The sequence below is a fragment of the Podarcis raffonei genome, chromosome 7, assembly GCF_027172205.1.
Source record: "Podarcis raffonei isolate rPodRaf1 chromosome 7, rPodRaf1.pri, whole genome shotgun sequence".
NCBI classification, from domain to species: Eukaryota; Metazoa; Chordata; class Lepidosauria; order Squamata; family Lacertidae; genus Podarcis; species Podarcis raffonei.
Genome location: NC_070608.1, coordinates 34,723,002 through 34,750,585, shown reverse-complemented (window position 1 = coordinate 34,750,585; position 27,584 = coordinate 34,723,002). Strand labels below are relative to the sequence as shown.

The 27,584-nt window shown below is 40.6% G+C and overlaps 1 protein-coding gene across 6 annotated transcripts; it reads right to left on the bottom strand.

The window, feature by feature from the left end:
* Window positions 1–5,180: 5,180 nt before the first annotated feature.
* On the bottom strand, window positions 5,181–27,271 carry MYBL1 (MYB proto-oncogene like 1). 6 transcript variants are annotated; one of them, XM_053395967.1, is made up of 17 exons: window positions 26,839–27,271; window positions 25,194–25,357; window positions 22,950–23,055; window positions 22,790–22,861; window positions 22,490–22,582; window positions 21,603–21,823; window positions 20,143–20,326; window positions 18,695–18,769; window positions 17,738–17,839; window positions 15,837–16,070; window positions 15,070–15,423; window positions 13,409–13,554; window positions 13,089–13,197; window positions 12,436–12,552; window positions 11,827–11,931; window positions 11,032–11,208; window positions 5,181–9,724 (listed from the first exon to the last, which is right to left on the bottom strand). In XM_053395967.1, exons 2-17 carry the CDS (start codon window positions 25,253–25,255, stop codon window positions 9,596–9,598), a joined length of 2,286 nt encoding a protein of 761 aa, XP_053251942.1. In that variant the 5' UTR covers window positions 25,256–25,357; window positions 26,839–27,271; the 3' UTR covers window positions 5,181–9,595. The 6 variants fall into 6 exon arrangements, with proteins under 6 accessions (XP_053251942.1, XP_053251940.1, XP_053251939.1 ...); XM_053395965.1 differs by having other exon boundaries at window positions 13,089–13,203; window positions 25,194–25,360; window positions 26,839–27,269; XM_053395964.1 differs by having other exon boundaries at window positions 13,089–13,203; window positions 26,839–27,269.
* Window positions 27,272–27,584: the final 313 nt, after the last annotated feature.

Here is a 27,584-nt window from a genome sequence, read left to right as displayed (position 1 = left end):
AACACACACACTTATCTTTGAGTAGAACTTAGTAAACATTTTACTACACCTTGTTAAAAGTTGGTAGGATCAGCAGCACTCTATTGAAATTGCTTTGGGTGCCCTCATTTGACCTGCACTTGGCCATTCCTGATGTGCTCTCTCCCCTGTAATATACTCTTAAAATATGTTTTTTATCCCCCAGATGATACACACGCCACGATCTCTAAGCAGTGAGAGCTTTCAGCGGGTCAAGGTCATGGCCTGGGTTGGTTTCCTTTGAATAAGGTCACAAGGTTTTAAGTGTGTACACACAGATAGGTTGACTCCAACAGATTTTGCTCCCAATCTTATTTCTAGTGGAACTCTGAAGCCTTGGATTCTCGGAGAGCAAAATCAGGCCTTGTGTTTTCAGACTCCATTCCAATGCTGTCTGTCTGTTGTCTTCTTACTCACATCCACTCTGACACACTTACACATTGATAACTCACCTACAGCTGTGTGTAAGTTGGGGTAAGCAGACAAACATGTTATTTTTGCTGCTCTTGAATTATCTCTAGTTATTTAGTTCTTGTGAAACGATATTGTCCTAGCTTACACTACAAAAGTAGATGCTAACCCAACCTGGCCTGGGCTATTTACTTAATGTTCTGGTTTTGCAGTTTTAGCAGTCCTTTTCTTTTTGCAGTTTCCAGTCACACAACTATAGAATCAGTCACAAGGGTAGAGGGAATCCCAAGTAGACACTGAGCCTCACCTCAATCCTATAACACTATGCTGTGCTTCAACACCCAACTGAGTTCTGCAAAATTTATCTCATTATGCAACCTATGGCCCATTAATAAATAGATGACTGTGTAATACAAGAATCTGTTTTTGCTGTTAGTGATCCAAGGGTCGTATACAGCTGACAAGCTGACAAGCTTTACTCAGAATAGATCCACTGAAATTAAAAGGCATCATTGCGACAGGTCCATTAATTTCCAAGATTATACACAGAGATAATGTCTATATACCCACCTACCCACAACCCAGTAGGATTTTGATCCTTCCCACATGGGTAGCATAATGAGAAACATGGCAGTTAGCAGAAAAAAATCCAGTATCCCCACCATCCAAGTTGGTAATAGGCAGTTATTTTTGTCTCCCTTCTCAGTTCACAACTGAAACAACCGCCTCAGACATGGCAGTTAGGTACCACCACTCCAACACGGTTGGATAAGTCCCAACACCTGGCCTACCAACCATTCTAGGTTTCACTTGTCTCAAATAGAATTCCACCTCTCTTGTTATTATAGGCCATTGGCAAGAAAGGAAGTCGGTTATAGGAGGGCACCAAGTCTGGCAAGGGACCAACCAAATTAAACACGATTCCGATGGAATAAAGCTTAATTCCTTTTGAGGTGGCTTGAGGGCACTTGGTGTAAAATCTACATTTCACCTGCCTTGCAGCTGTCATATTGTTCAGAGAAATCAATAGCTGGCAGACACTTAATCACATTTAATGGAGATATTGAAAAGACAAGCACAAAAGGCTCTTGTGTAGATCTGACAGAGTTCTTTGAGGCATTGAAGAACTCACCTGCAGCCAGGATGAATGCTGTAATCTGATAAACAACCCATTCATGAAATAACTTCACAAAAAATCTATAGTAGCAGTCATATTTATTAAGTACTGTCAATGTTCTTGGCACTTGGCAGAGTAACAATCAGCATGAGTGGCCTCTATGCCAGAGTTTACAATCGAGACTTTAACGGGGGGGGGGGGAGATCACAGAAGATGGAAATGAGAATAACTGTACGGTGCAATCTTATTTTCACATTCCTGGGAGTAAGTACCACTGAATTAAATGGGACTTACTTCTGAGTAGCCAGGTAAAGGATTAGCCATGGTTAGTTTGGAGCAAAAAAACCATGAGCCTGACTTCACATGTAAAAAAATGAACCAAGCCTTGTGCTTTCTTGCTACAGTACAGTACAGAGCAGGGGAGAGTGAAGTGGAGACTTTTTAGGGGTACCAGCACATTGCTAATTCTCTTAAAACCGTAGCTAAACATTAGCTATGGTTTAACATTACATGCCAACCAGGCCAAGAAGTGGACATCCATTTCCACCCCAAGCTGACATCTAGAACTAAAAGTTGCAGCTGCTATTATAATTGACATAGATACAGTTATTTAAGGTTTACATCAGTGTGCAGTGTTTTCTGAATACAAGTGGTCAGCTTTTGGCTCAAAGCAGCTTGCTTACAATCTAAAATTTAGCACAAGGGAGACAGAAGGAGAGGTAGGGCCAAAATGAGAAGAATGTATTATCATTTCTTGTGCACTTAGTATATGTACTTAGTCTTGGTTACACAAGGGACTGGGAAGTAGGGGGTTGTACCAAAGGCTAAATGGAAAAGGTGGGTTTCGAGGAAGGATTTCATCACAAGTGATTTGGGAAGCAATTCCAAACATATGGGACAAAGTGCATTTTGAAAGAGCATGAGAACTTTGGACAGCTAAGGGTGGTTGAACTGGAGAAGCAGAGGAAGGGATTTGTTATCATGATGTATGTCAGCTCGGAAAACATGTACAGCTTCCTCAGGAAAAATGTTCTGAGTAAAACTGAATAATAGATTAGATTGTGTTCACATCAGACTAGGGTGAGGTCTTTGACCACACTAATTCCAATCTAGCAGGTCAATAGGGATTCAAAGCCCCCTGCCACTCAATTTGTTGGTACAGATATTGGGAGCCGTAGCAAAATAGAGCTGAAATATACATACCTCTGAAAAATGTCGGTGTCTGAGCTTCTCACAAGAAAATGCAAGCGTTTGTGTATCAGAATATCCTTGCTGTGATGAGACACGTGCTCCAACAATGCTCCACTCCTTCAGTTCACTAAGAAACTCAGTTGATTCCCTCATTTAAAAATTTAACCCTAAAAGCGCACACATGCAAAAGTAGTATTAATAGCACCCCTCCCCCCTCACTGAATAAACACAAGAAAGGAAAAGCATCTGGAACTTTTGGCGAAACATAGATCATTTCAAATTGGTTGAATGCTTTTTGGCAAAGAAGTGACTCTCTGGGGACCCAGGTTGGTTGTCACAAGTTTCTGCTTGCTGTGAAAGGCCATAGCAGGTGGTGTCTTCTTTCCTCGTCCTCCTTTCTGTAGTCATTATGACAAAAGGAAATGACATGAAAGCTTGTTGTGTGAATTGAGCTGTCAAGGCAGAGCTGTGCAGTGAACTTTTAAAGGCAGGGTCACAGCACTTATGAGATGGCTCAGCAACATTTACAGTTTTCTGTTGTTTTTTTAAAAATTAATAATCCACAGCTCAGCTTCTTACGTATTAGGTTCTCAGGTCCGCTGGGGGGGGCGCCTTTTGAGCTTTTCCTTGCTGCCATCATAAAAGTTAACTTTTTCACCTTGAGGTGTGACAATAGCTTTTTCATGATTTTTCAGTTGACAGCATTTGACTACTAACATCTGCTTCAGCTAGGATTGCCCTCTCTCTTTTTCACCTGGCTAGGCTCCTATGCATGACAAAAATTCAGCATACGAAAGAAGCAAAAACCACTCCATTACTTCACCCCCATGTGATAAGAAAGTTGCACCTGTTGAATTTCTGCCTAATAACTTTCTTTCCTATATGACTGATGAAGAAAAGGAACAGTTGCATACAGTTTAAAATTCAATATAAAACCCTCCCTTACCCTACTACTTAGGGCTAGCAACAGTTTAACTCTTTTAGAAGAACCAAATTAATGTTTTATTGTAGAAAAGGTGCATAATCAGACTCAGTGATCAGAGGATACAGATGTTTCTCCAGCACAGATATATTATGTAAACATCAAAACTATTACCATGGACAAAATGAAATATAATTTTGATTGTTTAGAGAAAGGTGAGGTATTCCATCTACAGCCGTTCACAAAAAAGAGAGAATATGAGTATGTGTGGAGAAGCACGGAGGAGCATACTTCCAGTAAAAAACCTATTAGCCATTGAAACAGTTAATTTTTTCAAAAAGGGAAAAGGAAGTTTTGTTCCTGCCAAAAATTATGCAGTAACAACAATCCCACAAAGAGCGTGCCAGATGACCCACTTGTCACACTCATAATGGCATGCCATCTGGTGTCTAGCATACACAACGTCTGGCTGTTTGCCAAGGCAGGCCAAGATAACACTCACAAGTTGATCTGGTCCACTTCTGGTGTGGCAGGCTCTGGGAACACTGCCATACTGCTCTTCTTAGTGCTTCTGAGTACATTGAACTCACTCATAAACTTCTGCTGACTTTTATATATAAATAAAGGCAGACTTCCAGTTATGAATCAGGCATGGATGACTGAAACATCTGGAGACTGGAAAGTACCTTGTTTTGTTCTTTGCAACCTGAAAATATATGCATCAATCCAAGCAGCTTGGTGACGTATTGCTTTTTAAAAAAATGCTCTCCACTCATACAAGACCTGCTGTATCTTGAACAAAGATGGGGATGGATATGTTTTAAGGGGTATGTATCAAATTTTACAAACACACAGGCTTTTAGACTTCAGAGGTCTGTGTATGTCACACAAGCATACAAAATGTCAAATAACTACCAAATTTAAACTTTTCAAAGAGAAACACAGACAAATAATTTCATTATTTCATTCAATTTACATCTTATTTTACCTCATCTACTTTCTTTGTTCTGCTTTGCAAAGATTTTGTTTCTCATTCTTTTGAATGCATCTCAGATTTGGCTGTCTTCTGACATCTTTCTCCTCCCCACACCACCTCTCTTACAGACGCACCAACTCTCTTCACCCATCTGTTAACCCATTTTAAATCCCCAACTGACATCTATAAACACTATCTGTTGGCTTCCATTTTCTTATCCCTCACTCCGTCAACTGAGATCTTAGTTTGTTGCTGTACATGCCCCATATGTTGCCCAATTTTTCTCCCAACGCCCTCAATCTAGCTTTCCTTGATCCTTTCCTCCACACTCAATACCAATCTTGCCATTGTCAGAAGAAGCCCCCGTAGCCCAGAGCAAGCCAAAAAATGGAATTTCCAGTAAATCTCCATACTATCAAAAAGCTTAAAGCAACTTGTTCCAATGTTTGGGTAATTTTCTATATGAAAGCATGATTCACATTTAGGAATCAAACGAAGTATCAATACAGATTACACTTATTTCTCAGAAGTAAATGTCCAGTAGATATGTACATAAATGTTTTTATTTCTGTGTTAAGGTCTCCTGCTTTGTATGCAAGATTCTTTTAAGTGAAACAAAATCTGCAGTAAAATAACAAAACACAACAAAACTTCAAAGATATTCATCTTATAATTAGAGTCAAAACTTTAGAAACGTAAATATTAACAGATGCTGTCATTTTCCAACATGCATGTTTGGCTGCTGCAGGTATACAGTATTCTACTTATATATATATATTTTTAAAATTGCAAATGCACCTAAGACTGCAAAAGTATCAAAATATATCTAACATGGCAAAGGTTCAAAACCTTTTATTTATTTCTTTTTGCTAAAAGCAACACGAAAGCAATTAAATGAAAGATTCAACCAATACCAGCTCCAGTTTGTACTACTAACCAGAGACCTATGTTAAACCTTGGTACTGGAGGCTTTGGTACCATTTAAAAAGAAAAATACAAATAATATGCATACCTCCTGCAAAGCAGCAAATCTTTTAAGCATAATAGATGAAGACATGGAGTCAGCCCAAAGAGCTGCAGGCAGTGTTTGTGTGTACACTGCAGAACTTTGTTCCCCACACACCAGTCCCCTGCTATGCCTTGTTCTCCCAAGAACTACTCCAGAAAGTCAGGGACTCTCAAGAGAATCTTCCAACATAGCACAAGAAACTAAAGCTAGAATTGGAAAATCCAGGCAGCACTGGTGCACACACTCTTTGGATCTTGGCATAATGGTTGTAATCCAGAGAGCACATTTTAAATACAGCTAAGCGCTTGTGTATACCCAGAAGGACAAGAGGCTAACAACACACATGCTACTTAAAACAGCCATCATGACTGTAGCTTGCCACATGGCCTTGAGGTGGGTGGGCTGTGATTAAAAAGACGGCAAAAGTCAAAAGCCACGGTAGGAATGGTTCTCTGAATTACAGTCTTACTATGCTAATCACATCCACTTAACTCCTTTGTGCTTCAGGTGGGGAATCTTCTAAAGAAACATACCGAAGAGAGAACACACCAAAACCAACAATGCCAAAGGGAATCCCAAACTGGCTTCTCACATTTTGAAGAGGAAGAATAATCCTCTTATCAACAGAGCTGATCAGAAAAAACGCTAACAGTTTTAAAACTGGATAAAAACCTTGAGTGCCCATTAAAGGCAGCGAGGTGAATATTCCTATATATAAATATCCATTTAAAATAATAAATAAATAACTATGATACGGGGCCTTAAGCTGTATTTAAGTATGCTAAGGTCAGAGATTGCTTTACATACCACACACACACAATATTAAAATAAGGAAAATCATTTTTAGAGTTCTTGGTGTTATGTGGTATCAGGTTTCTTTCTGGTAATTGTGTTTCTCCATGCACAGCAACAGTTGATATCAGTTTAGCTTGAGAACATGCCATCATTCTATTTGTCATTTTACATACAGTGCATATGATGCTCGCTCTTTCCATCTCTCATAGCAGCAAGCAGATTCTGCTAGTATCTATAGCAGCACACCCAGGAGTGGAGAGGAAGAGTGTCAGATTTATAAATAGATAACACCTACAGTACACAATTCTATTTTCCTGTCAGTATTAAGGTTGACAGCACACCATTATGTTTCGCAAGAAATTAACTAAAAAAACAACAGCTACAACAAGCAAAACTAAGACATTCCTTCAAATCAGACATAAATAAGTGCAAATGTCTAAAGCAGGTAAACTGAAGCAACTGCTGTAACCTGTGAAGATTGGAAGCATGTACAAATATTAAGGGAAAAAATGAATTTTCATTTTAAACAGTTTTGTAACAGGGTCATTGAGGCATCCAAGAGCAGGCATAAATGGTTTTAGAAAGAGTTCACAGCCTAAGCGCAAGTAACCATAGATCATCCTTAGTCATGTGCATGCCCACACACAGGGTAGGTGGGGAAAATTGAGGGCGACTTGAGCTGTACAGAGATAGCGCCAACAGCAACTTCTGTGACTGTGTTGGCACTTCTCTCAAGCACAATTGCAGAAACCACTGCAACTAACCAATCTACAGCCCAGTTCACACACCAACATCTCTCCACACTTAAGCAAGCACAAAATGTGGCCAAGGAAAGCCCATGGCTGCTTGTGTCAAGAAAAATAACTATATGAGCCAACTCTTATTTCTTTCAGATGTGTAATGTAATGCATTGGTGTTGATTCCTAAATAGGGCTACAAGGTGAGACATAGCATATCCTCTTGTTCTGTCCCTACACAATGTATCCCTTTAATAACCAGGGTCCTGGAATATTTGTAGTATAACTAAGCTGAACTTTAAAACTACTATCTTAGACCAACATGATTTAAAAGGGAATAGTGCAATCTCGAATAGATGAAATGCAAATTCATGTATTTCACAGCATGCAATCTCGCTGCTATTCCATGCACCAAGGTTAAAATTCGCTCTTTCTCATTTTTGCTGGAGCTATTTACCAGGAAAACAACATCCGCTTCTAGACAACCTGCATACATATATATTTCTGCACAGTGAGGCTGCAATCCTTTGTATCGTTTGTGCCCGCATAGACCCACTTCTGGGGCTGGCATTCGCAGAGCAACCCAGATACTTCACGCATCCTGCCATAGCAGCTGATCCTCCACCACCATCCTTCAGAGAGGATGCTCATTCTCCCTTTTGCCACTTTCACAGTGTTTACACAGCTCAGGGGGAAAAACAGAAGAGAGGAAGTCTCTTTCACACAGAGATGTGTTTATACCTTGCACTGTGCTTCTTCTGAGACACACCACAGGCCACTTCCTTTTATTCCTGCTTTGATTTGATTAGGAATAGTAGGCTATCTTCAGAGACACCCCTTAGCCAACAGACAGCTCAGGTACCACCACCATTCCAATCTATCTCCTCAGGTAAAATATGATGCATTTGTGGAGACTGAGAGCAAGTCAGAGCAACTGCTGTAAAAGGCCAGCCCAACTGAGATTCCTCTCCCATTTTCCATTTGTTAACTTCTGCAAGGTACAATGTTTCATGACACAGTCAATTCTGATACTTCATACGATATTGGGGCCTTGCTCTCCTCCTTCCCTGGGCCATTTGTAGGATCAACAGTCCCCACCAGAAGCAAGATGCTTTCATCCCTGTCAAAAGGCACAACCTGCAACTGAGAATATGAGCATCATCTTTTAAGAGGCTGATTCTTCACTGTCACAAGCTGCTCACATCCTCTAACCTAAAGAGAGCTCTTCTATCAATCTACCCAGGTTAGAGCTTTGCAGGAGTAATCCCACTGCAGCTTCCTAAAAGAAACAAAATACACATTGATTTCTTCTTCTTCTTAATGCCCCTGACTGATAATATACTGGAAAGTTCTTAAGTGTCCTACCAAAATTAAGGCAGTGATTAGAGTCCCAAAGACTTCACAGGCTAGAAGGAGAATGGGGTTCAACTGGCAGGTTAGCTTTAGACTCATATTCAAGAAAGACTGAGGACTTGGTCAGGACTGCTGCTTCTATGGGGAAAGGATTATAAGGGGATGTAGTTCATCTCAAAAACTAGCAGAATGGACTGTGTATAAAAACACTGCATAAGGCTGAGGTTACAACAATGGAAAGGAGGAGCAAGGGTCAACAGTGCTTAAAGGTGTTGTCTCTGAGAAGTGGGTGTTATGATACTACTCCTCTCCTCTCTGCAAGCAAGAGCAAGCTTGTCCTGGCTTCCTCCTGAGTTTGTGTTGTTTTGCAAAGCAGCAGGAATATGCGAGCACTTGGTGAGATTGCAGCCTTAAGCTTTAAAATGAAAATAAATTAAAAAACAAACCCCCTTCCAAATTTACAAAAGCCTTCCTGCTCCCACATGCTGTACAATACATTCAACAATGGTCTCAGTTTGAGATTTCTGAATACTGATGCTTTATCCTAATAAAAATTAAATTCTTCCCTTTGTCTACTCTTATTAGAAGTACCATTCTCAAATAAATACATTTAACACTGTAGTTAATTTTGTGCAGCATACCTAGTTCTAGTAGTGCAACTTTCTATTCTTCCTTTAGTCTTTCTTTTGTGTTTATAAAAATTGCTACATAAGCAAATGCGTTTAAGCAAAAGCATTCTCAAGGAGTTGTGTAATGTTTTTCTTTTACAGAACACTGAGTACCTGTAAACCTACTCTACATTAAAAGCTTCTTAAGAACAAGAGAAATGTATAAAGAATTTTAAAAACGGCTTAAAAAAATATTCCTTTCACCATTTTCTTTAGAGTGGTCTTTTAAAAGACCAATTAAACTTGCTTTTAAAAAAGGTTTAAAAAAAGACTTAAGTTCTTCCTTATAATGCAGCTTCAACTCAAAAAAGTATCCATACATACATTACTGGGGAAAAAATCTCAGTATAAAGTCTGTAGTATAAAGGAAAAAGGTAGATTGGTACATTTAGCGACCATCACAAGATCAGAGCCCTTGAAGTGCTGCCAGTAGCTGTATAGGTGCTCAGGTATCTTCTTGCTTGCTCAGTCATAATAAGCTGATCTTCAGTCTTCCCATAAACAACAGCTTCCCATTCACAATTGGCCTGCAACACATGGTCCAGGTAACAGTTACTTTCAAGTCACATCAAACTTTTTTGTTTATAAGCGAAATATGAAATCCAATTGTGGCTGCCTCACAGGAAAAGTAACTTCTCCTGGCATGACAGAATTTCAGCTTCCTCTTCTCTTTCCTGCAGCCCCACCCCCACCCCTAAAATTTGCTCCATAGGGTTGGGGGACCCTCTGGAGAAGATATAGGGAGGGTATGGGGCACAAAGAAGGGAAAGTCCATTTTATGACAGTGTCCTCACAACCAAACCTTAAAATAAAACGTATCATTTAACAATAAGAATTCAACATTTCTCAGTTTCACTAAGTGGCCCTAAGACATGATCCTATTCTCAGCCTCAGCCCCCTCATCTGGAATGTGGGAATAATCACACCAGCAGACTTTACAGTTCAATATAAACACATTACTCCAAATACAGAAAGATCTGTTTGATGGCACCAAGCTTTTTTGAAAAGTTTCTTTTTTACAAAATGGCACAAGCCTTTGTAGAAGCAACTCACTTCAGATGCTGAGCAGTTCCATGAAATAGGTTGTCACCTATGAAAGCTTATGCTATTTTAAAATAAAAAGTTTTTAAATTGTCAGCCGCAAGGTGCCATTAAACAGATTCCTCTATTATTATTATTATTTTTAAAAAAAGGTTTCATACTATATAAACAAACATTACTGAAAATGTCTGTGAACCACTTTTCACACTTGGCGCTCCAGCCAGGTGGAGGTACAACTGCCATCTCCAGAGGACTCTTATAAAGGGAGGCATTGAACACCAGTATCCATCTCCACTCTTTGTAATTTACTTATGCACTGGAGCCGAAGGGGAGGGCTGGATGTGAATATGGGAGGCATCTGAATTACTCTTAACTGTCTTGCCCATGTTTTTCTGCAATGTGGTTCTAGTGCACCATTATCATTGCACTATGCGGGCTACTGAAACCTCAGCAGTACTGTTCCAAGTCTACACAGAGGGCATGGCACTAATATCAACATGGGTACTACTGGACTTAAAATGGAATCTTCATATTTGCATTGCATATTTCAATACCAATGCATCATATTTCAATACCAACGCATCATATTTGCATTGGTAAATATTGAATTTAGTCGTAATGGATGCATCGTGAGAATCTTGCAGAAAATAAGCTGCATCAAGAACCCTCAATTCCTTATTTATATCTAAGCTGCTAAATACAAACAGAAAGGAAAGAATGCAAAAAGTAATCTTCCAAATAGCATATAGCTAAACTAAATAAAGCAGAATATTAAGATGCATTGAATACAGACCTGGAAGGTTTTTTCTGTTTTGACATTTTTTGAAGTGCAAGTATTCTGCTTTTTCTTCATTGCTACATTCAGCTTTGTTGAACTGGAATCCTGTTTCTCTGGAGTCCTACTGCCTCTATTGTCATGTATTTCCAATAATGGAATCATCAGGAGTGATGTAGTATATATATTTTCTGACTAGATTTACAAAGAAAAAAAAAGTTTAAATCAAATAATTGAAGAATAAAAAACTGACATACAGAACTCTCCCCATTTACATTCAAAGGCATCACGTGTTTAAGTGAAATTGTGGGCCACTTCTGAGTTCAGTGCAATATGTGCATGCATGGTCACATACTTATCAGACGTTCCTAAAACGATCACTGTAATACGAACAATAAGGCCCAGTAAGTTCATCCCTATTTAGCAACCTTATAAAAGTGGCATACTTTGAAATAACCAGCATTTGGCGATATGACTTCAATAGGCTGTATCATCTTAATTCCAATAATTCTAGCTTGAAATATTTTATGGATCCAGATAAATGTGTTCTTGTATCACTAACACAAAGACCTTTCTAGAATAAAAGCGGCCTATAAATAATAATATTAAAAATGTTCCATTACAAAATGAGACAAGACTGCTGTTTTTCTTGCCATTTAAAATCTAAATTTGGTAGTATTATTTTTAAAGCCAGTGTCATGCTTGGTTGTGCTACTTGTCAACAGAGAAGATTTCAAATAACTATGACTTACAGAAACAAATTAGTTTACATTCTACCTTAAATATGTGCATATTTTAATTCATGCTGCTCACCTGTACATCTGGAACACTTTCATCTGTGAAAAACTGGGCACCAAGCTCTTCTTTTTCCCAAGGATCCAAAACTAATGACTTCCTGACTTTCTTCACAGAAGGATTCTAGGAGCAACATTTTAAAGAAAGAAAAGCAACTACAATCGTTTCCATAATCCTTGCAATGCTAGAATACTACGTATTTTTAAATTGTTATACAGCTCCACATTTCACAGAAATCACTAAGCAGTTTACAAGTATCACAAGTAGATTAAAAAGTGAAAAATTTCACATTTTATAACAGCACAGAAATAAAACATTAATATTAAACCAAAATAAAATTAATGACTAATAGCAATTCCAAATTACAGAAATACAATCGACAACTAGCCAAATATACAAGTATGTATTTACAGGTAGCAACAGCTCTCTCACTTCTGCTATCTCCCCAACCTAACCTTCCAACATAAAGTGGGGCAAAATTACACACTCCCTGCCCCCATGCAAAATTACACACTTCTCTGCTCCCAATCATTTCTCCCTCCAATAATACCCATAAAAAACAACAAGGGTGGGTGGTGCCCTCACCCTCTTTGTAAAGGAGCTTTGAAAAAGGGTAATGTAATTTACCTCTAGTTTGCAGCCCTTGTAGAAAGAATCCTCTTCTTCCTTGAAGAAGATATCTGTTCCAGTTTCCTCCTTTAAAACTTCTCTGATATCTTCTTCCAGATAGGCAAGGGGCTGTGACTAATCAAACAGGTAAAATACATCAAGCAGAAGGCAAGTCGGGAAATGATTTCTCCTAAATATCATAGCACTAGGTACACTACTTTAAAAAAACCATTTAATTCCAATGCACGAGTAATTCAACTGTAGTATTATTTAATTTATGGAATATCCAGAAGCAATCCAGCACAACACTATGGAAAGAGATGAGGACATTAACAACCAATCAAACCATGCTTCTCTATATATCTATATACTAGTACAAAGGATTACCATTAAACTTTCAAAGGAAGAAAAAACTGGTTTGAAGCAAAGTAACATTGCCTATCATAGCATAGTCTTATATTTAAATAGAAGTCCCACTCTAATAATGATAATGTGATTTCTTACGCACCCTCCATTAGAGGAGTTACAGCAATTTAAAACTTAATATTTAAAACAGTTTAAAATCAATTACATTAAAAAATGGGTCCTGAGCTGTGTATGTGTGTATGTGTATCCAAGGCAATGTGAACCAAAAGTTACGTAAAAGGAATATGAACCAAAATTCTACATACCACAATTTTCAGAGGACCATATTTTTTTTCCTGAGCAGCTAAAGCATTCTTAAATGGAGTAGGGGTCCTTGGTGTTGTACCTAGCAGAGATCTTCTAATAGTAGGTGTCCTAAAACTTTCCAAAAACCGAAGTTATTTATGCAGTGTGTTACTATTTAGATAGTCAAAATCAGTCATTTTAAGTAAAGGATTCTTGGAGAGTGAATCCACTCCCCCACTTTGCTTTGATGGTATTTGCAAAGTAATTCTTCAGCACATCTAGGTTTTGTTTTGTTTTTAATTCATATCTAAAAGCCATTTAAAATGAATCATATACTTACCCTGCATTTTCTTTTTGATCTTTGGGTGTTACTTCTTTATTATGTAAAGGTGTGGTAATAAGAACCTTTTGGCCACAAATTGGAGTTGATGTAAAGGCAGGATTTTCAATGTTAAACTGCTCATTTCCAGAACAGGTGTTGAAGAACTGCACATAAAACAAGAACACAAATTGTTCCATGTAGATTGAGCAGTATTCCCTCAAACTGTCTCCGACTACCAGTTGTGAATCTGCTTATACAGACTTAACTATTCTGGTTTTGCTTTTATTACTCTGCCCCATACACACAGTTATGAGCTGTCCAACTTGTAGCAAGACATATTCTCATTCACCATCATGCTATTACGAAGATTTCATAAGCATGATTCTCTACCCTTAGGTCAGAGAAGAAGAATGGGCTGTACCCAGGTATGTTTTACACCGTGTAGAACTATCACTGAATACAAGCCAATCAGTTAATATCAACAACATCATTAAATAAATAAATAAATTTCTATACCACCCTTCATCTGAGGATCACATTGCTGTCTTTGCAACTAATTCAAACTACCGTATTTTTCGCTCTATAGGACGCACTTTTTCCCCTCCAAAAATGAAGGGGAAATGTGTGTGCATCCTATGGAGCGAATGCAGGCTTTCGCTGAAGCCTGGAGAGCGAGAGGGGTCGGTGCGCACCGACCCCTCTCTTTCTCCAGGCTTCAGGAAGCTATCCGCAAGCCTTGCGAGCCCGGCGGGAGTTCCCGCCGGGCTCCCAAGGCTTGCAGATAGCAGCCTGCATCCCGAAGCCCGGGGAGTGCTGCACAGCGCACCCCGGGCTTTGGGCAGATATCCGCAAGCCTGGGGAGCCCGGCGGGAGTTCCCGCTGGGCTCAGGTGGCTTGCGGATAGCAGCTAGCTCCAGGAGCAAAGGCGAAGTTGCGTGCAACCTCGCCCCCGCTCCTGGACCTGTTCTGGGGGCTGGGGTCGGGGGAAGCTCGGGCTTCCCCCGCCCCAGCCCTGCGGCTAAAAAGGAACCAAGATAGCGAGCGGGATCCATCCCACTCACTGTCTTGGCTTCTGCCAAAGCCACACGCAGCCTCTCCCAGCTGGAGAGGTTGTGTGTGGCTAAAGAGGAAGCCAAGACAGCAAGTGGGTTGGATCCCGTTGGCTGTCTCGGCTTCTTTGCTCTTTGGGGCTGGGGGCGGGGGAATAATTTTTTTTCTTTATTTCCCCCCCCCAAAAAAAAACTAGGTGCGCCCTATGGTCCGGTGCGCCCTATAGAGCGAAAAATACAGTACCTTTCATTCTACTTTGACCTTTTGCTGAACTTTTGGAGTAATCATTGCAATATTTTCAGTGATTTTCTGTAAAATTGTTGGCTTAAAGCTGTGTTGGATTTTTGCCATTCAGATAACACTGGAAACAATACTAATTTGTATGCAAGCCATTTATAGAGCCAATCTCCATTCCTGCCATGACACAATCCAAGATAGGTCTGAGTCACTTATAGTTAAAATGTGCAGAACCAATGTACTGAGCAGGGAAGAGCTGCATACTTAACTACACAATTGTTACAAGTGAATGAATAGTGTAACATCATCTTTTATTGATTTATAGGATTTAGTAGACAACCCTGCCTAACCTATTCAATAAAAGCAAGTTTAATTACATTAATTTTATTTACCTGGGAAGGAGAAAAGGGTAGTGTTTTCACTGGTGTTTGTTTTAGTGCAAAATTGGAACCACTGCTACATGAACCATCGTTCTGTTCATTGACTGATGGTGACAGTCCAGTTCTAGTTTTCTTCTTCTTGCGCAAAATAGTTGGAGGAGTACTGAACTTGGCTGTAGTTGGAGATGCTGACTCTTCGTCGTCACTTGATTTTTTGCCATCTAGTACAACACTTACATTAAACTGGCACTCCATGGCCCCATCGTTGTGCTGAATCCGCATTAGTTTTACTGGAGCTTGACTGACAGGGGACGTAGCCGCATCAGAGAGGTCAAAGCTGGTGACGTCACTCCATGCTACAGGATCCTACAAGAGGGAGAAAGAAACATTGTGCCATGTGTTTATTGGAATAAACAGAATTAGTTATCTCAACAGAATTGGACTGGTGGGATCAGTTGCTTAACTGTGCACCATCATTCTAGCACAAAACGACTAAATGTAACTCTAGTCCTTAAGTGCATGTCTTTTTAGTTTGAATTCAGTCTCCTAATTTTCTATCATCTTATTCCAGAATGTTAATTCCTAATTCTGCATTGTTTTTCTTTACAAAAACCAATAAAGCAGCTAATAGTGAAACACTATTATTATGTAGCACTTGCAATACATAGAACAAATGATATATTTTGTGCTAATGTTAATATTGTTTGTTTGTTTCTCTTTTGCATATTATGAAAAATAACTGTTTATTAAAGGCTGGAAATAAAATGATTCAGACTTACAGACTCAATGAGTTCTAGTGTCTCTGCAAATTCTGGAATGGTCTGTAGAGATGACAAAACCGCATTTGCCTCCACAGCCAAATATTTGGTAGGAGAGTTCTGCTGAGCTGTTGCAGTCTGGGTTTCATCCAGATTATAGAAGTCATTTGTTTGTTCCCCAAGGCCATTTAGGGCATTTGTCATACTATCTTCCATGATGAAGCCTCCAGACCAGTTAGAAAAATTTCCAGCTTGCTAAGAATACAAAAAGTGTTGCTTTTTATTGATATTAAACATGAAAGATGACTAACATAAATTACTTTTAGGCAACCTAGGTCCCACCTGCACTATCCACTTAAAGCAGTATCACCTCAATTTAAACAGTCATTGCACCACCCAAAGAATCCTGGGAGCTGTAGTTTGTTTGTTTTTTAGTGTTGGGAGAATGGTTGGGAGAACCCAATTCCACCCTCACAGAACTACTATTCCCAGAGTTCCGTGGGAAGAAGGTCTGATAATTACCTTATTTTTCGCCCCATAGGACGCACCGCCCCATAGGACGCACCTAGTTTTTTGGGGCGGAAATAAAGAAAAAACATTTTATTTTCCCCCCAGGCGCGGGGGAAGCCCGAGCTTCCCCAGCCCCCAGAACAGGCTGCTGCCTGCAAGCCTTGCGAGCCCAGCGCGCGAGGCTTGCCGACATCTGCCCGAAGCACGGGGCTGGCTCCTCAGCTCACCCCGTGCTTCGGGCTGCCGGCTGCCGGCCCAAGCCTTGCGCGCCCGGTGGGACCTCCCGCCAGGCGCACGAGGCTTGCGGACATCTGCCCGAAGCACGGGGCGGGCTCCGCAGCTCACCCCTTGCTTCGGGATGCAGGCTGCTGTCCGCAAGCCTTGTGCGCCCGGCAGGATCTCCCGCCGGGCGCGCGAGGCTTGCGGACATCTGCCCGAAGCACGTGGCGGGCTCCGCAGCTCACCCCATGCTTCGGGATGCAGGCTGCTGCCCGCAAGCCTTGCGCGCCCGGCGGGATCTCCCGCCGGGCGCGCGAGGCTTGCAGACATCTGCCCGAAGCACGGGGCAGGCCCCGCAGCTCGCCCCGTGCTTCGGGCTGCAGGCTGCCTGTCCAAGCCTTGCGCGCCCGGCGGGACCTCCCGCTGGGCGTGCAAGGCTTGCCGACATCTGCCCGAAGCACGGGGCTGGCTCCGCAGCCCGCCCCGTGCTTCGGGCTGCAGGCTGCCACCCCAAGCCTTGCGCGCCCGGTGGGACCTTCTGCTGGGCGCGCAAGGCTTGCGGATAGCTTCCTGAAGCCTGGAGAGCGAGAGGGGTCAGTGCGCACCGACGCCTCTCGCTCTCCAGGCTTCAGCGAAAGCCTGCATTCGCCCCATAGGACGCACACACATTTCCCCTTCATTTTTGGAGGGGAAAAAGTGCGTCCTATAGGGCAAAAAATACGGTAAACAACACTGATTGGCATTTAGGCTATAGTTCAAGCATGCTGGGATTCTAAGGGAAACACATTCCATATGCAAAGAAAGAGCCAAAGGCAGAAATAGCACAGAAGCTACTGTTGTGCATGCAGCTCCCTTCCTGCAACATTTCCTTTGCCCTCCATAATTTAGCAATGAAAGGTATGCAAAGCACCAAGCCTTTCTTCTAAAAACTCTAAGATAGTTGTCCTAAGAAGCACATTATGTCATTCAAGCTGTCTCAACTGCCTCTCCCTCTTGTCCCACTGTCCCAGTGTGCAGGGAAAACCAACAGGATTCCCTCAAGGATTCCTGTATAAGCAAAGGAGAATGGGGAAGCAGAATACACATGAAACAAATCAGAATCATAAAGCTCGTTCATTAATTTGTTTAAAATATGAACAGTAAAAGATCATTAGCCATCATGACATCATGATATTTATAGAAAAAGTTCTTACAGATGAGACTCTCTTTCTCCTGATTTCATTCTCAGCCGACATAAGTAACAGCTCAAGTTCCTTAATTTTTTTCTCTTTGTCAGGATCATCATCAAATGGCTGCTGATGCATACATTGAAGGAAAAATAACAACACCAAAGTGTTAGGGCACATTACTGAGAATGGCAACATATTTGCTGTTATAATTTTCTGCAAACTCAATTAAACTTATCAAAGTTCTCATTCAAAACATGGGTTGCCAACACAGAGCCCACAGGTTCCCATGCATCCAGAGGCCTTCCCTGGTGCCCATAAGTTCCACCCCCACTGTCCCTCCTGACTGCTTTTCAAGATTAGTTGCAACATAGGAGAAATTCTGAAGGGTCACAGGCTCACAGCTGCAGATCATTATTCTGCCACCCCATGCCAAAAGGATTCCTCACAATACAAGTGGTCTTCAAAGAAGCCCTCTGTTGGCTACAGTAGGTTTCTGAAGCTTAATTTACAATGGAGGAGAGGTGATTGTGGGTTGCAGCTAGGGAGGAAAGGATTGTTGTTTTCCTGCCCAGCTGCAACTCTCCAAAGTTGCAAGACCTGAGCGCAGAAGCACTCTCCCCTCCAGCGGTTTCCAGCAAGTGGTATTCAGAATAGTTTATTTTGAACTGCAGTATTATTTAATACGATGTGCTAGCCAGGCCACTGTAGGCCACACAATCTCTATCTCCCCCCCCCCCAAGAAAAGAGGGAACACCTTATAACCTTTGAAACTAATCTTATAGACACATTTTTCGCCTGCACAGAATTCCTCTCAAAATGCTCTCCTAGAGGTCACATTATATACAAGCCATTATTCATTTTAATGGAACTGTTGCTCAACACAATCCTGGTGATAAAGTCCTTAAACTAAAACATTTGCATGCTATCTGCCAAATATTTTCATAAAAAGCTTAAAAATTCATCATTATAGATAGAACTTACCTGAATGAAATTTGAAGAAGTTGTGACATGGTCAATGCAGTTGCCTTCTGTTGAAACATACTGATATCCTGGGATCTAACAAATCAGAACTATTCTTTATATACTGATTTTATACACTTTATACACATTTTTCAATTTCAGCAATTTTATAAAATTTGACACATACTTCTTTTCAAAAACTGATTAATTTGAGACAAATGAGGAACTCTCAGGTCATTAAAGAAAATTTATCCACCGTATCACTTTCATTACAATATCCATTTATCACACTTTTAATTTATCACAGTATCACTTGGAGACAAGAGCTCATTTTCCGAGTTAAAAAAAGGCTTATTGAGGCGGTAAACATTGGATTTTTAAATAAAAATTCTGAAGATATTTCCTCAACAACATTTTTTTTAACAGCAATAGTTTCTTTGTGATATAAGTTTTAACAGAGTGAGCAACCTTGGTAGGGTTGGCAAGATGCAATGCACATGCTCTTAGATGGAACTGAGTATCCTGACACGTCTCAGTCTAAATTAGCTGCCTACTAGCTTTCAATGTTTCACTGTTGATATTTAAAGCCCTAAACAACTTGGGACCAGGATACATACTGTAGCAGACAGCCTCCCTTGGCATAAACCAAGCCCGTCTTTTTTGTAAACCGCCTTAATGTTTTTTTCTACAATCAAGCAGTATATTAATTTTATGAAATAAATATATTTCTAAGTTTTCACAAGGAGAAGTGGGCCTTCTCAGCAACAGCACACACCTCAGGAATATCCTCCTTTGGGCCATTCATGAGGCAAAGACAGTAATAACTTTTAAATACCTCTTAAGAACTAACATTTACTCAAATTTCCTGGACTCCAACTAACTCCCCAACCTCTGTTTTGTACCCTGCCCAATTTGTAATACATAGTTTGTTATTCTTCATCTATTTTTGGAAACATTACTCAGTGTCATTTATTATGATGGTTCTTACACAAACCACTTCAATTTTTATTATATCCATCAGTATTCATCCATCACTATGCATTTTTAATAAATAAATGAAACAGAAAACGTCTATACCAGAAAAAGAGGGAATTTCAGTGGATTAGCTTGTCATGCCAGCTTCATCTAGTGAAATCCCTTGCTTTACATAACTATGAAAGGTACAGGAGCATTGCCTTATTTTTCACCTGGCTAGCCATAGCGCTCAGCCAAATTTCTAAAGTCCTTTGCAGAAGACTAATCTCTTCAAAGACCAAGAATGAAGAGAGAGCAGAAGAGGAGGTGTAGAGGGGGATGTGAAAAGAGAAAGGGCTGCTGGGAGAAATAAAAACAGCATCCCCATCTCCAACACCACTGGAGAGAATGTAGCCCTTGATAGAAAAAAGTACTCATCCATTTTAGTATATGCTTCCCCCCGCCCTTCTTAAATAAAAAATGTAGACACACACAAAAGGTTCTGAAGAACTTACATGTGCCTGCACTGGTATGTAGAACTGATTTGGGGTATGAAGATGGTCTGTAGATGCACAAGTTTTGTGTGGCAGTTTTGATGAACAAGGTCGCTCAGTCTTGATTCCATCTTGTAAATATCCTTCTTGTTCTACTTTTCTTCGCATAGTGGAGTTCCAATGATTTTTGATAGAATTGTCAGTCCTAAACAAATCATGGGACAGATCAGGCCAAAGTCAAGCAATATAAAGTCTCATGTATTCAATGGATGAGAGTTAATCACCTGCTTAACTCTTATTGAAATGAATTAAAACATAAATAATATTTAACTTTGGCTGCATTGTGCCCAAAATGTAGAAATTATGTAGTTACATATTGCATTGACCTGAGAGCTTAGCTACATCAAGATAGAAACAATGAGAGAAATAATGTCTTGAGAAGGAAAGTTACCTTTCGATACTTCTCTAAATTAAAAAGGGGAATTTCAAATATTTCTAAAACAGTACAATATTTATTTTTCATAATAATAGAAAGGGACGGGAGATCTAAGAGGATTCTTCCTAACAGAAACTTGCACAAGTAGAATTTAAAAATGTTTCTCTTCCTCCTTTGGATTCCACCCAAGTATTAGTTTCTTTGTTATTGGAATCATAGCCGTCTGGAGGAAGGAATCTGTATTACTTTAACTGCTCCGAATATAACATTAACAACTATTTGATTCAGATTTTAAAATAACTCAAAATGCAAGATAAATTGCAGAGCAGAAAAGAGGAAAGGTATGCTATATGATAAGCAGGACATTTGTAATTACTTAATCAACAAATCCTGCAAAATCCACCGCAAGATAATCCATTTCTTGGATATTTCTTCCTAGTTCACCCTTTAGAAATAAACTTTTACACTATCAATTCCTTCTATTCTGATTCTGGGGAGCACTTACACAGCTTAGCTCTGTAACATTCTTGGCATGGCAGGGGTTGATGGGAGAGGGGAAAATAGATGTTGCAATATCAAGCAACATCATGGGTGCTTGAAGAAACTAAAGGAGTTCAGAAGATTGCTGCCTGGTTACTTGAGCCAGAAGGCCACAGGGCATCTAATATACCAAACTCCCTTCTTCCCTTTTCTAAGCCTCAGTGGTTACTGGTTGATGTAATCATGCCTGCCCAGAAACACATGCAAGGAAGGACCGCGCTCCTACAAACATACACACACACACACACACCAAACTTGTGCTGCTCTACAAGTTTAAGAGAAATCTATGGAGATCAGTTGGGGACACTGGATGCTTAGCAGGATTGGCCAGGCAGAGGGACATTTATTGCTATGGTGCAGCCTACTGCACAAAAACATTGAGTTAAGACATGGCATAGAGAAGGGTGGAGCTTCTTTGAACATGCTAATCTGGGAGTGGGGGGAGGCCAGTGCCAATTATTTTGGAATAGGTTTCAGAAACCTAGAAATAACAGTGTGATTTTACCTTCCGGGAAGCAACTTCGCAATTTCAGCCCATCGATTTCCCAAGCGTTTGTGAGCTTCATAGATGATTCTGTCCTCCTCCTCAGTCCATGAAGATTTCTTTACCTCAGGATTAAGGTGATTATGCCATCGTTCTCGACATTGCTTCCCTATTCTTCCTTTTAAGTGCTTTGCAATCAAAGACCAGCGCTTTGGACCATATTTCTGAACAAGCTCAATAACCTGCAACACAAATTGAACAGCAACAGTATGCAACTGATTACTATATAAGAAAACAATAGCCATATTCATGATAAAGAATTAGAGAATCTCAATTACATTTATTTATGCTATTTGTACTTGAAAAAAATAGTAATACTGAAGTAGTACAAGATTGTGTCAAGCAAAATGATAAACAGTTATATTTCAAAAGTTCCAAAAGACAGAGTGACATTGACTTTTTAAATAAAAATTGTACAGCATCCAACCAATGAGAAAGAAAATGCATTTTGGAAAACAGTCTGAAATATATCACTCTTCCTTTCCACATACTGTGTGGCCAAGTACAGGGTGAAATGAGAAAGCTTTTAACATGTAAGAAAAACAAACCAATTGTTACATTTTAACACATCATAGTTAAATACATGATAGTGTTGTGAAAAACTGATAGCATTATCCTATGGGAAATGAAATCAATTTGGGAAAATATTCAAGCGATTTAATTTATATTTTGGTTTTCATCCAAGTAAACTCTTAAGAGCACAACAATGGGACTGTGAACCCCATCCTACAATTGAGTTGGCCAAAGGGTAAAAGCAGTAAGGTAAAAGCAGGGTAGTGCACTCTTGGGCAATCCTACTGTGCTTTCAGAAACATAATTAATAATCAAGAAAAATATAGATCACTTACCCTCTGATCCTCTTCCTTAGTCCAGGGGCCTTTAATAAGTTCTGGATTCAGGACTTTTTGCCAACGGTGCTGGCACTGAAAATCGGAACGATTCTGCAGAAGAATGGGGGGGGAAATCACTGTATAATTCCAACTGAAGACTCCATAAGGCTCCAATATACACCTGGAGCTTCCATTAGGAGCATTGTTGTTGACTTCAGTGTGGGAGACATCTTGGCACATGCAATGGAGATGCATGTGTGGCTTTTGAACTCTTGTATGTAAAATAAGAAAAATCTCATTGAAATAATTTCTACTTACTTGTAGATGACTAGCAATAAATGTCCAGTCACTTGTACCATGCTGTTCTACTAGCTTCTTCAGCTTTTCATCCTGTTAATACAGTTTTTAAAAACTTATAAATAGACACATGACATTAGATCTAAACATAAAGAAAAGCCATTACCTGGTTAAGGCTCACCTCATCACGCGTCCATTTTACTCTGTTACATAACTTCTTCGTTCCTTTTTGTTGTGGTACTTCATAGTCATGATCTGCATAATGAAGGTCATCATCATCTTCCTCACTGCAAAGTGCAAGCTAATATTAAGTTAACATTGACAGTGAAACCATGCTTACACAACAGCTCGAGAAATCTTTTTAAAAAAATAACAAATCATCAACAGAAGGCCCAATTCCAATTGTGGAACAGTAGCATGAGGGAAGGACAGTTTTCCTTCATCGTTTTCCCATTGACACCCCCTGCACTGCTTTCAGTTAAGAAAAAGATGTAGGGCATCCAAGCAAAAGATTCAAATATTCCATTTAGGCAGGATCCAATACTGTCCTGAGATTAATGTCCTGGGTTTCTCAACTTAGTATCATTTGTTTTATATAAGGTCTGTCTTGTTGAAGAAGGGTGACTGCAAAAGAACTTGTTAAATTTTTATTGGAAAACCACAAACATAACTAAAGAAGTGTCCAGATTGCATTAAAGGTGGCCCTGTCTATAGGGAAACACACCATACATTTTTCTATGTTAAATTTATTTCTATACAAGAATGCTGTCAGCAAATAGCATTAAGCTGGGAACTCATGATGAAATAAAAGAAATAGGAAGAAGATTGTCATCACCCTTGTACCTCCTTGATGTCTGTGCGCCATCTACTGGACAAAAAAAAACTAATTTCAAAACTATTGGGTGTTTACATCAAAAAAATTATTTGTCCATATTTGTATCACCCTTCCTTCCAAAAAGAGGGTATAACAATTAAAGAACAGGAAAAAACCCACTGGCTTCTCACATCCATCCCCTTTACAATATCTATTTGTGACACAATATTAATATATGTAAATGCCCTTTTTTGACAAACATGTTTCAGCAGCTGTTTCCCTTCAGCCTTTCTAATATATGTGCAGAAATAAATATTTTCAAATTTCCAATACATGTGAGGTGTAAGGTTACCAAAGAGCTATGCTTTTTAAATTACAGACGACAAGTGTACTACTGGTACATGATAGTCCCTGGATAGCTGGCGGGTTTGGTGGCTCTGGATACTTTAAAGCCAGTCTAGACAGATATATGTGCACACATGCATGTGTACAGGATTGGGGTAAAAGCAGACACTGAGGAACAGAGAGAATGGGGTTTACAACTATATTGGGATAATAAAAAGCAACACTATCTCTGAAGCATACTCTTTCCACATTTCCTCTGCCTTCATCTAACTTAGGCTTTGAGCGTTTATGGAGACAAACACCTGTAGTTTATCGGTTGCTTAACCCATGATGTAATCATGAATGTCAGCATAACTCTCAGTCACCAAAGGGTTTCCTTTTCTACATTGCTGGATGCCTTCCTTGGTGTGACACTTGTTAGAGAATCCACACAAGAGGAAGTGAAGCAACTGTTCCTAAATAGTATTGAAGAAATCCTATTCTTCCTAAAGATACTTCCTTGTAAGGAATGCACTGATTTCCCTAGTGTAGAAAACAGTAACACTACTTTGAGGAAGCTGGTACTAGTGCCATGATGCAAAGTCACAAACCACTGTCTAAAATCAAGTGAGACAAATAAGTTATCCCATGTAAACTTTTTAGGAACAGTGTTCCCATGTACTGTAATATAATACACACACACACACACACACACACACACACACACACACTATGCATACATTCCTCATACACAACAGTCTTCTTTTTCTGAGGCCCTTATGAGATATGCTTAGTTTCCTATGTGTATATGATGAGCATGTACATGAGATGCCCACATCAACTGACTTCTCTCAAGATGCAATTCTTCAGGGAACTTAGCTCAGCTAGTATTTCTTTCTTTACTGTAGAAAGCAGTCACACTATTTTAAATTCTCTTTCTTCATTGACAGTATTCCCATTCTCATTCAGTATTTTCATTCACAGTATTTCCAAATTAAACACAGAATATGATTTGCAAACAAGTTCTAAACAGTGGGTTGTATTCAACAGAGCGCTAAACAAAATGTTACATCAACACAAAATAATTTTTCCTTGCACAACACAATGTTCTCCCCCTTTCCTCCCCATGTGCCCTCTCAAATATGTTTGCTGGTGGTGAGTTCCTCCAGAGCAGATTTGGGGGTGGTGTGGAGTGCACATAGGGAGAGGAAAAGGGGTGAAATCTCACTGCAAAAGCACAACTATTTAGTTGAATGCTACCCCATGGTTTCAACATTAAAAACAAACCTTAGAAAGAACATTACTGCTCTGCTTTGTAAAGGGGTATGGCAGGGTTGAGCCTTGCACATACAGTAATAAATCTTATGTTATATATATTGAAAGCTAGGAGACGATTCAGATGTTTGGGATAGCAGTTGGGCTGTTCTTGATGCTTCATTTGTCTTGTTTTTCTGCTAAAAAAATAAAAGTTTTGACAAAACAAAGAACAAGAAATACTGCTTAACACTACATTTGAACCAGGCCATGATATCCCATTTTAAGCCATGTTCACATTCAAAAAGTCATCCACATTAGACTTAGTCTGTCCATTTTTACTTGGACATAAGTCCCACTGATTTCAAAAGTGGCTTACTTCCAAATAATTGGGCATAAGATAGCTGGCTAGCATTTCTAGAGTTGCAAATAAAACTAATAAACATAGAATTAAAATTGAGCCCACAAATGTGTGCATGTGAACACATGAGAGAAAAGTAACAGACGGCCAATTCAGACTAAACTAAAAAAAAATCCAGTTTCAATAATTTTTAATATTCTAGTGGAAGTAAAAAGGCAGTTTTATGAATGTCAAAGCCATTAGCACACTACCCAAACTGCATTTGTTAGACCCACTGTTAACTTTAATCTGATAGATAAGTAATTCCACAATAGTTCTTCCTCTAACCTGGATACCTAGTTTGATACTGTACATAAACTATCTACACCAGAATGAAATTATTACACATTCTTGTTTTGAGATCTGTATGTTAATTCTATGATCACACAGGGTGTAAATTCCGGAGTGATTTGTTCTAGAAATATGAAAAAAAAGTTTGTACGAGAATAAAACACACTGTACATGTCTTTATATGCAGGCAACACTCTCTCTTGTCAAGTCCTTAAGGTCAACATGGACATTGCTTTCCTCCCCATTGCAGTACCCCCCCCAAAAAAAACAACAATTAGCTTTCTACCTTGCCTTCCCAAGGAAGAAAACACAGTGCCATGTCTTATTTAGTAACAGCTGTACAATCTACTATTCTCATACAGAGGAAGGATAAAAAAAGAAGAAGCCACTATATCGACACTACAGTAAATAAGCAACAGAGGGAAATACCAGGATAAGAGGACATGAATTACCAATATGAAAGGCTCTTTTGTCACTGTTATGTGACTCGATGCCAAAACACAAAAACAAAGAAAATAGGGTGGAGCCCAGAGGGCAATATAAATTTCCAAAGGGGAAGAAATCCGAGTGTTGAAATAGTGCTGTAGCTTGGGAGAACCAAGTGAAAGGATTACTACTGAATACCCTAGAATCAAGTGAAAAGATTACCACTGAATACGCAAGATTCTGTGTCCCCTTGTGCTCTGTGAATAATATTAATGATGTCGGGGGGGGCACCTTAATTGGCATTAGCAAGATGCACTCAGGTCGAGGCGCTGGGGCGCAAGAGTGAATGGACCAAAGGACCCGATGGTCAGGGCACGTGGAAACGGCAGCGAGGATCTCCTGAGGCGAGGGGATCTGTGGAGACGGCCGGAGGGCTGTCAGGAGCCCCCTGTTCCAGCGGATAGGCAGGGCTCAGGTTCCCCAAAGGTCCCGGGCAGCAGGCAGGGCGCTGGAGATGGCTTGGGGAGGGGGCGATCGGGAGGGTCTGCGGGGGCCACTCACCTGCGCGGCCTCTTCGCCATCCTTGGCGCGCACCATAAGGAAGGCGAGAAGAAGGGAGCGCGGCTGTCACCACCGGCCAAGGCGCGCAGCCCCCAGGGGGCGGGGAGGGGGGCACGGCTGCCTTTCAGCCCCGGCCGCGCCTCGCCCCCCGCATGGGGGACATGGCCTTACGCCCAGCGAAAGGGATGGCAAGCCGGGCTCCAAGTCCCCCGCCTGGGGCCTCGCTCGGCTGTCACGGCTCGGAGCTCCTCCGGCAGGGCTGCTTTCCCCCAGGCGCCGCCGCCGCCTCCACCCTCGCTGGCTCCTTTTTCTCCTTTTTTTTTGTCCCTGCCGCCGAATCTCGCGCCCAGCCTCTTTCCAGAGCCGCCGTTTGAATCTGCGCACGCGGACTGCTACGCCATTGGCTGCTCCAGAAAGCACGCGACCAAGCAGCGGGGCTGGTGCGAGGGAGGAGGGGGAACGGCCAGTAAGGGGAGAAAGGTGGCGGGATATGGAAAGGAGCCGGAGGAGGGGCCGAGGGCGGGCTAAGGCGCAAGGCATGCTGGGGGAGGGAGTCCTTTCGCCTTCAAGGGCTTGTGAGGGGATAAAACAACCGAAACAAAAACGGCCCGTTTTTAAGGGCAGTAGCCAAAGGCAGCTCACGGACGGGCAAAATACCCTCTGCGATATGTACTGAGTCAGCCTGTTGTGCCGCTTTCCTTTCCCCACACGTTAAAAGTAGCGAGAATCCGTATACAAGACTGGGC

Coding starts and splice junctions, on each gene's coding strand:
- MYBL1 (XM_053395965.1), bottom strand. CDS start 25,255: ATGTGCAAGGCTCAACCCTGCCATACCCCTTTACAAAGCAGAGCAGTA. Junction 22,862..22,949: donor TAAAATGGACGCGTGATGAG/GTGAGCCTTAAC, acceptor CTGTATTAACAG/GATGAAAAGCTGAAGAAGCT. Junction 11,209..11,826: donor AAAGTGTTCCAGATGTACAG/GTGAGCAGCATG, acceptor TTGTAAATCTAG/TCAGAAAATATATATACTAC.